Source organism: Brassica oleracea, chromosome C6 (genome assembly GCF_000695525.1).
Source record: "Brassica oleracea var. oleracea cultivar TO1000 chromosome C6, BOL, whole genome shotgun sequence".
NCBI lineage: Eukaryota > Viridiplantae > Streptophyta > Magnoliopsida > Brassicales > Brassicaceae > Brassica > Brassica oleracea.
In genome coordinates this window covers 3,558,172-3,575,044 of record NC_027753.1, presented here as the reverse complement: position 1 = coordinate 3,575,044, position 16,873 = coordinate 3,558,172, and the positions used below count along the sequence as shown (strand labels likewise).

Here is a 16,873-nt window from a genome sequence, read left to right as displayed (position 1 = left end):
ATTGACATTAATGAATCTTTCTGTTGGAGTGTTGATGCTATTTTGCGTTTTCTGTCCATAGCCTGAAACTCAAAAAAAGTCAGGGAAGGCCAAAGAAATGCAAAAGGAAGTGACGAAGAAGAAGCAGAGAAAAGAGGAAAGGACAGAGTTGTTGCATGTACTTGCTTTGTGTCTAATTTGAGACGCCACTGTTTTGGCATTGATTTCTTATCTCTGTTTCTTCTTCTTTTATAAAAGCATGGTGTGAACAGGGGCAGAACCAGAATTGTTTTGAACATGGGGCATATAAAGATGTTTAAGCAAATTTTAATATTAACTATTAATGAAAATTGACAAATCAGGGTGGGGCACAAGCCACACCTCCTCTTGCTTTGGGTCCGCCCCTGGTGTGAACAGAGTTGTTGCATTGGGTCTAATTTGAGAGTTGCTTTTCATTTCTTCAGTTTTTTTTCTTTTCTTTTTTTTGGAAATTAAGCTTCAAATTGTCTGTGTTCAAAGAAAAAATAGCTTCAGCTTGTCTTTAAAATATGGTCTCTAATATTTGGTGAATTAAAAGTGCAACTTATATATGACGAGGATGAAATAGTGCGGAGTGAAACGGTGGCGAGTTGTGCATGTATATCAAATGAGGCTTGTGATGTCTTTAACTACAGCTAAACATGTTGAGGTCTGGTATCAATATCCTCGTGGGGAGTTCTGTATTTACAACATGCTTATGGTCGGATACAAGATTAGAGCATACTGTACTTCTATTTGGATCGATGACCACGAGATGATATGAGTATGAAAAAACAAAAGATAAAACACCATGATCCATGTTTACGATGGGATGTGATCCATGTTTACTATATAAGTGTATGTACGATGTGATGAGATCCATGTTTCTCCAAACAATAAAGTTTGCAACAAGTGATCTAAACCACCACGAAAAAGGACAACTTGATAAGAAAAAAAAAAGGGATGAAAAAAGATGACAACATTTACCAAAAATTTACCTAATTTTGATCTTAATTAACCTAAAAATAAACCACATTCGAAATTAATGTAAATCAGATCGAAATTGAACATTAAATTTAGGTTTACATAAACCTAGATTTACGTCAATAAATCTGCCACAACATAAATTTAAAAGTATGCCACCACAAAAACAAAAAATCTACCAATAATTTTAAGTCGAATATATAACTCTGTCATAAGAAAATAAGTCGAAAATAAGAAAATAAATTGACCACAGAAATCTATCATTTATAACAAATATGCTACCTCATTCGACAGACATTTTCTTAAAAATTTGTTTCCTATTCAAATCGACACAATTAAATCCGCCGTGGAAACAAATCTGACATTTCTAAAAAAGTCTGACACCACTTTAACGGCATATTTCTTTTTCTATACAGATTTTATAAAAAGACTTATTACTCGATAGATTTATTTTGTTTAGAATAAATCTGCCGTCGATCAATGTTAAGGGTACTTTGGCAATTTTTTTGTTATAACTATGGATAAGGGAAATTTCGACCAGAAAAACATTCTAATATTTTTTAAAAAATATGAATCATTCTAAGAATAACACAATTAATTTGTATCATTTTAGTAAACTTCCTCTTAAGAGACTTAGTTAACGTGGTTCACCACTAATATTGCTTCCACGAACAGAGAATACTTTATTAGACAAAAGGTGATTTTGTTATGGACTAGGTTTTAAGCGTAGAAATATATAGAGAAAATTTTAGGTTTACTTTCCCTTTTCTCTGATTTTGACCTGAGATCGATTGATCCTGAGAAGTAAATTGGTCAATCTCGTGCACTACCATGGATGTACCCATCGTGACACTAGATCAGCCAATCTCGTGAATCTAAGGAATATTACGAAAAATCTCCACCTTAACTTGGATACTCCAAAACTAATATACCAGAATCCACTTCTTTGTATCCAGAAAAAATGTACCAAAATTTCTCTTTGCCACATGTTAGGGTATTTTCGGATACGCGATTCGTGCACAGCTCTACGGAATGATAGGATAAGGATACATGTTATTGTAGTGCATTCTCCATCTTAAATTGTTGATAAACCAGGAATCTTGCTTAAAGACTACTGCCATATGGGTATTGGGCCAGTGTATGTCGGCAATGTCCTAGTAGCATCAGGAGAGATGGATCGTTAGGAAGAATCTACCTATCTATAGTGAGGACCGCATGGTCTTCCTGCTCCAGGATGATGATTCCGGCTGCCAGGGGCATTATTTGGGTGACTAAGGCGTGGAACCATGGAAGGTGTTTGGATTTATAGCTGCATCCTTCACTGTGGATTGCATACGTACCCTTCTGCTGCTTTCATACTGTTTTGTAAACCCTCAGGCCTCAGCTCTAATTTGTTATTTTGGTAATACCATTTTAAATACAACATCAGTGTTTGATAGTTATTTCTATATAATTATAACATGATATATTGGTTCACTGGGATCAATGGAATATAAATTCACTGTTTTTCTTTTAAAAAAAAGATAGTTTTCATGTTCTTTTTGTAGACGCAGGCGTTTAAAAAAATATATAGGAAATAAATTTTTTACGGCATCTTCATTTAACTGATGTCGCTGGGTTTTGTAAGAAAAAATTACATCCTCCATTTTTTCCTTTGTTGGATTTTACGGCGTCAGAAAGCTCTGTTGGTTTTCAGTCGCCGTGCCATTAGTATCTTATTTTAGAAACATTGAAAGGAAGGATTCATCCATTGAGATGCCAAAAGAACAAAGCTAAAAGAAAGAATAATACTTGTATAATTCTTATTACCTTTGACACAAACATATATATGCATAAGGATTAGCCCAAGAAAACCTGGGGGTGGGGAGGGGGGGGGTATCAATTCAGGGTCCAATTTTTATCTACTATTAACAAGTCATAGTAGGATCATTTAAAGAATTAGTTCATATGACATATTTGATTATTTACATTAATAATAAACCAACTAAAATTTTGAATTTTTTTTTTAATTATAACAAAATCTGTTGAGAAAGAATCTAACAAAATCTTACTAAATTTTTAATATTTTATAAAATAATGCTTTAATTAATTTTGTAATTAATTAAATAATATTATTATAAATCAAATTTTAATTAAAAGTTTATAATAAACCAAGAAAATAAAAATTCTATACTATTTTTTTATAAACTTCATAATTATATTCTGTATTATATAAAAATAGAAGTGGTTTATGGATTAAATATGAAAAATTATATAAATAGGTAAATTAACAAAAAAAAATTAAATTGTTTCATTTAAATAAATTATCACTCATCACTAAATGAGTTAAAATTCATAAACTATATAATATTTTTATACAAAAATAAATTTATTAACATAAGTTAAACTTTTATTTCTACAACTATATATTATCTTTTTATTTATTTTGAAACTCTCAAAAATATATTGTTTAAAAAAATTTATATAAAAAAGTAAAATAGTATATAATAACCTTTAGTTCAGATACTATTTAAGAATATGTTATTGAAAAGTATGAAATTTTAATAATTAATTTAATATATTGATGAGAAATCAAATTTTAATAATAAATTTATTTTTTATTTTAGTTATAACAATTTCTGGTGAGAAACATTTAGAAAATATTACCAAAAATTATAATATGTTTTTTATAAAATAATGTATTAATGTAGTAACAAAAAAAATTCAAATTCATGTAATCTTCCAAACACAAAAAAACAGTTGTGTAATTTTCCAAAGTTTTCTTAGCATTTTGAAAATAAATATACAATCTCAAAATGATAATATTTCAAACTTTTCAAAAGATAAAATCATAGATGATAAATAATAAATTTTAATGTATCACAAAAAACAAACTATATATGTTGTAAAAATTAAATTTATTTATTATTTTGAAATGTTAATATAAAAAATAAAACTTAATATTAAACATCCAAAAAATAACTTATATCAATAAATTTACTAAAATAATATGATAGATGCTACTAGGTATAAAATGTACTTAAATAATAAGGCAATATTATTTAAGGAAAACAATATTTTTACTTATAAATCCTGTAAAATACTAAAATAATATATGTTAAAGTATATTTTTTAAACACATGTAATATAAGTTAGAGTCATTTAGGTGTATAACCATAAAGGGTTGGTAATAAGGTAACTGACCATGTTGTTTTGGCAAATTATGATAAAGGTGAATATTCCATTTATACCCCTACTATTAGATCGATAGTATTAGCTGACATTCTCTGTGCTCATGTGCTTAACCTATGCTCCCCTATTAGCTACTAGAGAAAGACCTACTCCACGCAAGCAATGATGTCTGAGATTTGCTATTTTCTATACGCTTCTTCATCGGGAACTCAAAACGCTTCAATTGGTTCTCGACTTACTAAAAATAAAAGGTAAAGCGGAGGTGGTCATCTTTAAACGAAGATAGTGTCGTCTCCCATAGTTGACATCAGAGAGAACGTAGATCGAAATAATATGGACTCAATACCGGAAATAATGTTTGCTGCCGGAGAAGAGCCCGTCGGAGTCAGGGTTCTGACCTACCAATCATCTCGAGCGATAAAAAAAATAATCAAAGGGCTTGATGAAGAAGAAATACTCTCTATACGGGCGTCGTCTTTTGGGAAGATAATCGACATCGGAGAGAAGCCTTTGTTTTCGGGGAGATTCACGAGGTACATGATGTCAAGACAGCTGAAGGTGAAGAAGAAGCACGAGGTGTGGTTTAGGTTTGCCGGTCAGCCGATTAGGTTCTCGTTGAGGGAGTTTGCAATAGTAACTGGGCTTCCATGTGGTAAATTTCCACCAAAATCGAAGATGAAGATGAAAGAGACTATTACCGAGAAGCCATACTGGCCTTCGTTGTTTGGGAAAGTGGAGGTTGTGACTGTATCTTCCGTAATCAAGATGCTTCGCCGGAGAACCGTGACGGATAGAGAAACCCGGATTAAGTTTGCATGTCTGGCTATTCTCTCTTCTGTCCTGCTGCCTACAAGCCTGAATATGAAGATCTCCAGAGAGCATGCTGAGGCCATTGAGGATATGGATGACTTCTATTCATTCCCGTGGGGGAGATTGGCGTACGAAATGCTGATGAATAGTATAAAAGAAAGAGATGAGATCTCACTGTCACAAAACACTATTGCCGTGAAGGGCTTTGCTCTAGCTCTTCAGCTAGTACTGGTAGAAGCTGTACCCTCTTTAACAGAAGTAGTCCAAGAAACATGTTCTTCTTCAGAATCAGAAAGCGCCGACGATGTTGAGGAAGGGTCTGAAAGGTCATCCAAAAAGCAAACGCTAAGCCCTGCTCACGCCCGTAACCTCGACAAGAAAACCGAGGTTTGTGTAATAAACAATTCATTTCCAAGAGCTACCGAAAATATATATGAAGTGTGATTATTATGTCCGTAAATGAGAGTAACATGTGTTGCTCAACTGGTGGTTTATGTTGCATTGCAGGTATATGTGAAGAGCATAATTGATGAAGATCCAACCCGACCATTGGATGAGAGTACACTCGGTTGGTATGATGAGGTGGAAGATGTTGGGGTGGACAATCTAGTGAAGCTTATAAATCAAGGCTATAAGTTTTGTGCCTCTATGTTTAAAGGTGGAGCGACAAAGGCAGATGTGCAGAGGATGAGAGAGGATGCAAAAGAAAGAGCTAAAGAGAAGAAAAGTAGAAAAGCACCAGTGAACCCAAGCACTGTAGATGGAGGAAATTGTGAAGCTGCTGCTGGTTTGATGGATATGATAAAGCCGGATCTGATGAGGATTGATGGGAATGTGTCTTCTACAATGAGAGCCGTTAATGATATGATCACAAAGATAGGAGTGTGGCATGGGGCCATAAAAACAGAGGTGGGAGAATGGATGGGGATAATAAAAGAGGAAATTCAAGGGCAGATTAGCTTGGCTCTTAAAGAAGCAGAAGGAACATCAACACATCCTCCAGCAGTTCCTATAGTCACACCACCTGCCCCGAGAAATCCAGTAGGTGGAGGAAGTGTAGAGGATAGTTTTATCGGAATACCATTCGAAACGTTATGGGAAGCATCGAACAGTACAAGACGCCTCTGCGCCAGAACATCCAGGTTCAGGTGAGTATGCAACTAACTAATTTACTAATAATGTAATTCTCGGGTAATTATTTAATAGAATATTTGAAACACACAATTAGGAGGTCGGCGTTGCTGACGGACGTCAAAACGTTGGAGCCGAAGCCAACGTCACTGTTGATCCACAGAACGACGGGACTGCTCTATCAGCATCGAGCCACACTCATATGAGGAAGGATGGAGTCAATGAGATAAATGTCAGTTTGTAAGCTCATGGTGTCTTACTAGATATAGGAGATGGTGATTGAGTTTTTTTTGTAAAAACTAAATGACATAATTATGGTTACTAGGTACCCGACAATGAGACAAAGGAACAAGTACCCGAAGCTCCTAGTTTTTCACTCGGTCTCACTCAGCAGGAGAAGAGTCCTTGTAATGAGCAGTTAGGGGCAGTACGGCTAGCTGCAGATCTAAATGTTGGGCATGACGAAGGCGAGGAGAATGTGGAGGGAAATAACGTTTGTAGGAAAAGAAAGAGACAAAAAAATTTCCCTCCAATTTAATGGCCGATTACGAATGCGGACATAACATAGTGGGTCATGGTCGTCAAGCCCATGTGTTGCTGCTTGTGTCGCCAGACAGTGAAGTGACTATAACCAAGTTCCAGCAATTAGGGGAGAAGCTTCTGAGCTCATTGTAAGTTAATCATAATCTGTCTATGCGAGCAGGATTGTAATAACTAAAACCTACTATTACATGTATATCCATAATCAAATATGTTTATCCAGACTTTGTTATAATAACCGGATTAATCATCATTAATGTATATCCAGATTTTGTAATATAAACCGGATTGAAGAAGGGGTTTTAACACTATGCTTTATATTGTAGTGTTATCAATGTGGCTGGACTATCTGTGTCGGATAAGGACATTAAGGACATCGCTGAAAGATCCCGTCCTCTCTCCGCGAAGGTTGTCGATGTAGTCACCCGTATACTCCGTACAGTTCAAGACAAATAGTCAAACAGTGGAGGGAGTAAAAGAGATGAGTTCTTGATACCAAATTTTTTGCATCTCTGTCAAGAAATTACTCTAAGTTCGCCAAGTGCAGGAACAAAGAAGGTCACATGTTCCCAAAAGGTACATTGGATTTTCTATACAATATAAAGGATTCAATATGTATGATACGTCAGTTTTACCTGCCATTCAACTTTGACAAAAAACACTGGGTGGGAGTTTGTATTGACTGCGAGGAGTGGAAAATCTATGTCCTCGATTACAAGTGCTACTAAATCATCGTAAAGACCATCCCATCTGGAGAAGACCTTGAGTTACGAAACCGGAATTTATTTTTGATCGCATACTTGGCCATGTGGTGTTTGAACTCTTCCCTACTTTTGAAAATCATGCCGACGTATACAATGTCGTCTATTGGTTGCTTTGATCCTACAAATTTTCCATAACTGATGTTGATTAGAAATCAGTAGATGTATGTAAATAACTCTAATTATCACGTGTGTGGTTTGACTAAGGATTAATGATTTAATAACATAGATTGCATTACGGAAACTCAAGACATAAAAAAGGTACAACATAGCTATCCGGTTTAAAAGAGTTCAATCCGGTTATGACAAAGGACATATTGAAAAAAAAACCGGATTCTCTGCCGCAAATAAAGTAAACATGCAAACATAGATATAACCCTAGATTCCTCATAGTAAAACATGCAAACATTAGCTCCAAATCTATTGAGTCGGACCAAACCCATCATCATTCCCGTCGGTGTCAGAAGATGAGTCCCCTAAGTCGACCTAACTACTCCCCGATCCATTGTTGTTGTCAGTACCGAGTCCCAAACGCAGATCAAGTGAAGGAACACTGCCACTACCACTTCCTTGCATGAAATACTGAAGCAGGTTTCTTTTCGGTACAGCGGGCGCATTGGACGTGCCACCTGCGGAAAAAATATTGAATGATAAGGAACATTTACGCGTAATTATATATTGGAAATAATGGATTGATTGGAAATGTGCAAAATTCCTTGTTCAAATGTTCCTCTACCAAAAGGTCGACCAGGTGAAAGAACCGGAATCCCTAACAGCGGGGGTGTCCTGATGTGAGTGCTATCCGCAATGAGTCCATCAGACGAGCCAGTTTGTGAACCGGAGCTGTCTCCATCGCTAAGAAGCGTAACGGTTGCTCTAGCTGGCATCTGATATGGCCTAGCGGGCTGCGGTAGTGATAAAAGACCTTGCGTTGGTCTCGGCTGGGGTTGAGGAGGAAGTGGGTCATCATGCTTACCATCCTAGAAGTCCTCGTCGTCATCACTCGTTTCACCCCAAGCAGTTGGTAGACGTGGGAGACCTCTTCCTCTCTCGATGTCTAGACTGCCACCTCTAAATATATCAGAGGAATGGTCTGGAGAGATTGGGTTTAATGGCTGAGAAGCAAAACCCGGAGGTTGAGTTGCGGTCACTACATTACAAAGCAGAAGGAAAAAAAGAATCGTTAGTTACATTGAATGTGATAATCTGGCTATTGTATAATAATCTGATTACTGAAGAACAAATGTGGATTTTTATAAATATAATCAGATTCAGAATGAAAATCCGGATTAGACAAAAATAACACAATGTTATGTGATATGAACAAAACGTACCGTAGTTGAGTGGATGGAGTGGCATTACTCGATGCGCATGATTGTTGGGGCCCTGAAGTGGTAAGGTTTGGTACGGTAGTTGGGGAGGAGGATGTTGAATATCATCATCCCCTGCGAGTGCGGCGTCTATCTCCATTGCCATACGATAGACAATTAGCAGTTGTTGTTCATCGAATAGTAGCTCTAAAACACTCTTAGCGCATCTTATGGGATCACCTCCGACAAGATCTTCATCACATAACACTGCCAAGTTAGTTTTTTTGATATTAGTCAATCAATCAATTGAATAACACCGCCAGTCTCCGATTGTTGTTTTGGTCCACACACCTTGAAGGAGACGCAAAAGCATCACCATATTAAAAAATACAGTGCTAAGCACGCGCTCCTTTTGGCCACATATTAAAAATGCGTCCGCAAATCAAATCCACTTGATCACTACAAATACCTGACACACTTTCCAGTTGAGCAGACAACCCTACGTAGCTACAATACGACTTACGATGACGACTACGTATTAAGCCACGCTTCGTCTAGGGTATTACGGTAATATCACGTAGTCGCTAAGCTAAATACAGAAGTACATTACATGGTTAGCTAATATATATCTTAGTCGTTACTAGATAGTGCAAATACTCTATAAATTATCTTAAACATATATATATTTTTATTATATAAATAAATAAATTTTAAAAATGAATTATATGCAAAATATATAAATTAAAAAAATATATATTTTGAAGGAGATTATCTACTTGATTATTTCAGATTGTTATTTTATTGTACCTAGATCAAAAAAAAAATCGTAAGTAATTAAAACAATTTCTCATCTCTATGGGATTATATCCCGCTTTTATCTGTTTATATAAAAAGGTATAGGACTCCCTACTTGCAAGAGTGAAATTAATAACAAAGTAATATATAAAAAAATCACTATATATTAATAATGCCGAATAAGAAATATAAAAATAATATTATAGAGTAACACATTATATAACACTAAAATAAAAATTAAATATTTAAAACATTTGTAATAATATCAAATACATTTATAAAATGAAAAAAAATATCTACACTCACGTGCGGGTCAAATTACGGCTCCATTTAAAAATGGGAAATAGTTGTTCCAAAAAAAGAAAATCATTTTTATCTCTATTAAAAATTATATTATTTCTGAAATGAAAACTTACATAGGAGGAACACCGAAGCTTGGGAAGCAAGGCATGCTCTCGTGAATATAGGTATTTTACATAAAGCAAAACATGAAAAAATAGAAACACAAGAGAAGAAAAAATAGAAAATCTCTCTTTAACAAAACAGAAACTATACATTTAATTATTGGAATATTTATCTATTAAATTAGAGCCTTTTAATTTTTTATGTGTGATTTTTTTATTTGGACCATCCCTTAGAAAATTTATCAAATTACACATAATTTAATTACAATATCTTTTAATATCTTAATCTTTTATTTGAAACACAAATAAACTTTCCTTATAAAATTCTAACAAAATCTTTAAAAAATCTATTTGCAATTTATTTTCGTAATAAATTAATTTAAATTCTGATTATCACTAAAATATAATTAAAATTAATTCAGTTTTTATTTAAAAGTTAAAATTCAAACTCACATAAAATATTTTAAATATATATTTTACTGATAACCGAAATTTAAATTAATTGCTTTTTGGAAATAAAATTTTTTAAAATATTTTGTTAGAATTGTTTTAGAAATATTCATTTGTATTTGAAATTAAAAAAAAAATATAATCTATTAAATTAGAGTTATAGTTTGGACCTTTTTTTTTTTATGAAATTTTAAATTTATTGATCATCGCAAAAAGAATATATGTACAATCCTTTGAGTTTATGGTGTTAGGAATGGGTACAACTTTCGCAAAACATTAAGTGGACCGCGACTCGAACCACCTAATCATAAGACCGTGCAGCTCAGGCTTCAAAGTATACCCAAGGGATGTAATCAGGTTCCTGATCAATTTATCAATCACCTTTGCTACACTACAAGAAAACAACAAGGATTCTGAGGGAAAAAATCGTCGAAATTTCGTCGGAATATCGTTATTCCGACGACATACCGACGAAACAAGTCGTCGGAAATAATTCCTCGGAATTTCTTCTTTCCTCGGAAATCCCTCGGAATTTTCCGACGGAATTCCGAGGAAATATCAATCCGTCGGAATATTCCGAGGAACATGTCCCTCGGTATATTCCGAGGAAATTCCGAGGAAACACAAAATTGGGTTTCCTCGGAAAAAACCGATGAATTCCGAGGAAATATCAATCCGTCGGAATATTCCGAGGAACATGTCCCTCGGTATATTCCGAGGAAATTCCGAGGAAACACAAAATTGGGTTTCCTCGGAAAAAACCGATGAATTCCGAGGAAATATCAATCCGTCGGAATATTCCGAGGAACATGTCCCTCGGTATATTCCGAGGAAATTCCGAGGAAACACAAAATTGGGTTTCCTCGGAAAAAACCGATGAATTCCGAGGAAATATCAATCCGTCGGAATATTCCGAGGAACATGTCCCTCGGTATATTCCGAGGAAATTCCGAGGAAACACAAAATTGGGTTTCCTCGGAAAAAACCGATGAATTCCGAGGAAATATCAATCCGTCGGAATATTCCGAGGAACATGTCCCTCGGTATATTCCGAGGAAATTCCGAGGAAACACAAAATTGGGTTTCCTCGGAAAAAACCGATGAATTCCGAGGAAATATCAATCCGTCGGAATATTCCGAGGAACATGTCCCTCGGTATATTCCGAGGAAATTCCGAGGAAACACAAAATTGGGTTTCCTCGGAAAAAACCGATGAATTCCGAGGAAATATCAATCCGTCGGAATATTCCGAGGAACATGTCCCTCGGTATATTCCGAGGAAATTCCGAGGAAACACAAAATTGGGTTTCCTCGGAAAAAACCGATGAATTCCGAGGAAATATCAATCCGTCGGAATATTCCGAGGAACATGTCCCTCGGTATATTCCGAGGAAATTCCGAGGAAACACAAAATTGGGTTTCCTCGGAAAAAACCGATGAATTCCGAGGAAATATCAATCCGTCGGAATATTCCGAGGAACATGTCCCTCGGTATATTCCGAGGAAATTCCGAGGAAACACAAAATTGGGTTTCCTCGGAAAAAACCGATGAATTCCGAGGAAATATCAATCCGTCGGAATATTCCGAGGAACATGTCCCTCGGTATATTCCGAGGAAATTCCGAGGAAACACAAAATTGGGTTTCCTCGGAAAAAACCGATGAATTCCGAGGAAATATCAATCCGTCGGAATATTCCGAGGAACATGTCCCTCGGTATATTCCGAGGAAATTCCGAGGAAACACAAAATTGGGTTTCCTCGGAAAAAACCGATGAATTCCGAGGAAATATCAATCCGTCGGAATATTCCGAGGAACATGTCCCTCGGTATATTCCGAGGAAATTCCGAGGAAACACAAAATTGGGTTTCCTCGGAAAAAACCGATGAATTCCGAGGAAATATCAATCCGTCGGAATATTCCGAGGAACATGTCCCTCGGTATATTCCGAGGAAATTCCGAGGAAACACAAAATTGGGTTTCCTCGGAAAAAACCGATGAATTCCGAGGAAATATCAATCCGTCGGAATATTCCGAGGAACATGTCCCTCGGTATATTCCGAGGAAATTCCGAGGAAACACAAAATTGGGTTTCCTCGGAAAAAACCGATGAATTCCGAGGAAATATCAATCCGTCGGAATATTCCGAGGAACATGTCCCTCGGTATATTCCGAGGAAATTCCGAGGAAACACAAAATTGGGTTTCCTCGGAAAAAACCGATGAATTCCGAGGAAATATCAATCCGTCGGAATATTCCGAGGAACATGTCCCTCGGTATATTCCGAGGAAATTCCGAGGAAACACAAAATTGGGTTTCCTCGGAAAAAACCGATGAATTCCGAGGAAATATCAATCCGTCGGAATATTCCGAGGAACATGTCCCTCGGTATATTCCGAGGAAATTCCGAGGAAACACAAAATTGGGTTTCCTCGGAAAAAACCGATGAATTCCGAGGAAATATCAATCCGTCGGAATATTCCGAGGAACATGTCCCTCGGTATATTCCGAGGAAATTCCGAGGAAACACAAAATTGGGTTTCCTCGGAAAAAACCGATGAATTCCGAGGAAATATCAATCCGTCGGAATATTCCGAGGAACATGTCCCTCGGTATATTCCGAGGAAATTCCGAGGAAACACAAAATTGGGTTTCCTCGGAAAAAACCGATGAATTCCGAGGAAATATCAATCCGTCGGAATATTCCGAGGAACATGTCCCTCGGTATATTCCGAGGAAATTCCGAGGAAACACAAAATTGGGTTTCCTCGGAAAAAACCGATGAATTCCGAGGAAATATCAATCCGTCGGAATATTCCGAGGAACATGTCCCTCGGTATATTCCGAGGAAATTCCGAGGAAACACAAAATTGGGTTTCCTCGGAAAAAACCGATGAATTCCGAGGAAATATCAATCCGTCGGAATATTCCGAGGAACATGTCCCTCGGTATATTCCGAGGAAATTCCGAGGAAACACAAAATTGGGTTTCCTCGGAAAAAACCGATGAATTCCGAGGAAATATCAATCCGTCGGAATATTCCGAGGAACATGTCCCTCGGTATATTCCGAGGAAATTCCGAGGAAACACAAAATTGGGTTTCCTCGGAAAAAACCGATGAATTCCGAGGAAATATCAATCCGTCGGAATATTCCGAGGAACATGTCCCTCGGTATATTCCGAGGAAATTCCGAGGAAACACAAAATTGGGTTTCCTCGGAAAAAACCGATGAATTCCGAGGAAATATCAATCCGTCGGAATATTCCGAGGAACATGTCCCTCGGTATATTCCGAGGAAATTCCGAGGAAACACAAAATTGGGTTTCCTCGGAAAAAACCGATGAATTCCGAGGAAATATCAATCCGTCGGAATATTCCGAGGAACATGTCCCTCGGTATATTCCGAGGAAATTCCGAGGAAACACAAAATTGGGTTTCCTCGGAAAAAACCGATGAATTCCGAGGAAATATCAATCCGTCGGAATATTCCGAGGAACATGTCCCTCGGTATATTCCGAGGAAATTCCGAGGAAACACAAAATTGGGTTTCCTCGGAAAAAACCGATGAATTCCGAGGAAATATCAATCCGTCGGAATATTCCGAGGAACATGTCCCTCGGTATATTCCGAGGAAATTCCGAGGAAACACAAAATTGGGTTTCCTCGGAAAAAACCGATGAATTCCGAGGAAATATCAATCCGTCGGAATATTCCGAGGAACATGTCCCTCGGTATATTCCGAGGAAATTCCGAGGAAACACAAAATTGGGTTTCCTCGGAAAAAACCGATGAATTCCGAGGAAATATCAATCCGTCGGAATATTCCGAGGAACATGTCCCTCGGTATATTCCGAGGAAATTCCGAGGAAACACAAAATTGGGTTTCCTCGGAAAAAACCGATGAATTCCGAGGAAATATCAATCCGTCGGAATATTCCGAGGAACATGTCCCTCGGTATATTCCGAGGAAATTCCGAGGAAACACAAAATTGGGTTTCCTCGGAAAAAACCGATGAATTCCGAGGAAATATCAATCCGTCGGAATATTCCGAGGAACATGTCCCTCGGTATATTCCGAGGAAATTCCTCGGGATATTCCGAGGAATTCATTTTCCGTCGGAATGTTCATCAGAATACAGCTATTTTCTTGTAGTGCTAGGTGATCTACTGGCTTGGCTATGTTGTTGTCCCTCCTCTCATTCCTCTCACACCAAACATAATAGATCGTAGCCTGCAATACCAGTCTCAAAAGGATGAAAGTAAGCATGTCGTATGAACCAGTTAGCATACGTGAGATGGTCGTGTCCCAGTCAGGGTCAGGGTCCCTCCCAAACAGATTCCCAACAACACGAAGCCAAAGCGTAAATGTGTACGGACACGCGAAAAATAAATGGTCCCGTGTCTCATCAGGCTCACCACAAAAATAAATGGAACAGGCTATCGACTGGACATCGCACGGCTCGTAGGGGCCACCCTCAGGGTTGTCTCTTTTGTGGTGTTATAGTTTGGACTTCACATATTATATTTTAATTTTGAACTATCAAACATGGGTACATCTAAACCATTTAAATTTTATTATATGAAATATTTATGAGATCTCAAACCATTTAAAACTGGATAGAAAATTAAGATTAAGATTAATAGTTCATGATGACTCATTTAGAGTTAGAGCTGATAACGACTTCTGGCTGACACTTCATATACAAAGACTTATATTCAGCTTTTAGATCTCAGTGACGACCTATGATCCTTCTAGAAGATAGAGAAGACGAACTCAAACAATCTATATAACAAAATAAATGTTTAAAATGAAACTTAGCCGCGCATGGCGCGGATTCTATTCTAGTTTGTGACTTAAAACTCACCTCATGGGCATGGTTTGTTTTCCTATATAACGGTAAACCACATGTTGTGATTAGAAAGCTTAAACATGTCTCTCATTTCTTATTGGAAAGTTTAATTGATTGGAGAAAGGCAAAGCCCAAAGTAGATCTCTCCACCTTATCTCTTGAAGGCGACAAAGTAGATCTCGATTCCTCTGGCCCGGACGGCGCGTACCGGCAACTAGAGGGCCCTCCGGTTACGTTCTCTCTCTCTTTGCTGCCGCTCCATCTGTCTTGCTCCCCTTCGATATGTGTGTCGTCTTGGGCTAGGGTTTGAAGCCGGAGTGTACTCTGCTGCAGAGGGGTTTTTACTCTGGTGGTCTCTCAGCTTTCTATGGGATTATGACAAGGAGGTTGAGCGGTAGGTGGTGGTTGCAGTTGGCTTTTGGGGTTTGGATTGAGATTGATTTTCTCTCTCATATCTCGTCACATTTTCTCTGTCCGTGAGGAGGAGCGTTGCTGTATCCTCTCCGGATCTTCGACGGTTCGCTGTTTCGGGTCCAGGCGGTCATTCGGCTCGGGAGAGAGTCTCTTATCGGTACGTCCAGCCTGAGTGTTATTAAACTTAGCATGGTGGACGCTGGTGGTTTTCTCTTTCACGGGGGAGAGTTGGTGCTTGAGCTATGCGGCCGGCTCGCGTAGGTCATGTCAGTGGTTTAAAGAGCAGTCGTCTATGCCGCTTAAGTGGCTGTTTGCTTTGCCTCCCACTACAAAAAAAGTCATCATTGATAGCACATGATTATAGCACGTTTTACTGAACTGCTATCGTAGATGAGTCTAAAATTTGCTTATTATATAATAGGGTTAATTAAACGCTATGGTGGAGTTTCACTAAGCGGGAACCTAAAATTAGCTTTACCGCGGCACACTTAGCAAAAAAAAAGACTAATCTTATTATTTTTCCTCTCTCCACTCGCGAAAGACCTTTCTCTTTTTCTCAGTTTCCCCTCTTTCCCTACTAACTCTAAAAAAATTAGACCACAATCTCCATCACTAAAACCCTAATCTGCTAATCTAGAACCGTAATAAAGCTCCCCACATCCATTATTGTCGACTGCGAAGGTATCAAAGATTGTGATTGCGACATCTCTGTCGATTGTTTTCTCAAATGGAAGAGATGTTTTGTTGCTTTGATTTCTTCTTTGTTTTCTTTCCTGTTTGATTGGCGTTCCTGCTCCACGTTGTTTGCTTAGATTCCCTTTATTATATTCTTAACAACATTAAACTTGATTCATGATTTTATCGATTTCGATTTACAGTCAAGCGATAAATTGTTCAATTTAGGTTTGATTGATTATATTATTTGTTACTTTGAATGGTTCTCTATGTTACTAAAGGTTTCAATTTAGGTTTTAGAACATAGAATGGTCGACAAAGATTGGGTTCATCAGAGCGGGTAATGAATTTTATCATATATGTTATGTTTCAGTATTTGTTTAGTCACTGAGCTTGTGAATTTTTGTTTTGGTTTCATGTCACCGAAGAGTCGATCTTGCTTATGAGAGAGGAGCTACTAAGTTTGTACGGGAAGTGGCTGCAGCTTCGGGAGGAATTGATATGATTGTCTGTCCTTGCATTGACTGTCGTAACATAGATCGTCATTGCGGAAGTGTGGTAGTTGCTCATCTTGTTACTAG

The 16,873-nt window shown here is 37.3% G+C and overlaps 2 protein-coding genes across 3 annotated transcripts; one reads left to right on the top strand and one right to left on the bottom strand.

Annotated features, from left to right (window-relative positions):
• Positions 1–4,289: 4,289 nt before the first annotated feature.
• On the top strand, positions 4,290–7,631 carry LOC106299838. Its single transcript, XM_013735840.1, has 5 exons — positions 4,290–5,349; positions 5,470–6,110; positions 6,191–6,325; positions 6,419–6,764; positions 6,960–7,631. The coding sequence occupies exons 1-3, from the start codon at positions 4,486–4,488 to the stop codon at positions 6,297–6,299; spliced, it is 1,614 nt and encodes a 537-aa protein (XP_013591294.1). The 5' UTR covers positions 4,290–4,485; the 3' UTR covers positions 6,300–6,325; positions 6,419–6,764; positions 6,960–7,631.
• A 1-nt stretch (position 7,632) lies between these two features.
• Positions 7,633–9,039, bottom strand: LOC106299839. 2 transcript variants are annotated; one of them, XR_001261898.1, is made up of 3 exons: positions 8,729–9,039; positions 8,131–8,544; positions 7,633–8,023 (listed from the first exon to the last, which is right to left on the bottom strand). XR_001261898.1 is itself a non-coding variant. In XM_013735841.1 (2 exons), exons 1-2 carry the CDS (start codon positions 8,868–8,870, stop codon positions 8,375–8,377), a joined length of 312 nt encoding a protein of 103 aa, XP_013591295.1. In that variant the 5' UTR covers positions 8,871–9,039; the 3' UTR covers positions 7,633–8,374. The 2 variants fall into 2 exon arrangements, 1 of the variants encoding a protein (XP_013591295.1); XM_013735841.1 differs by having other exon boundaries at positions 7,633–8,544.
• Between the last annotated feature and the right edge of the window lie 7,834 nt (positions 9,040–16,873).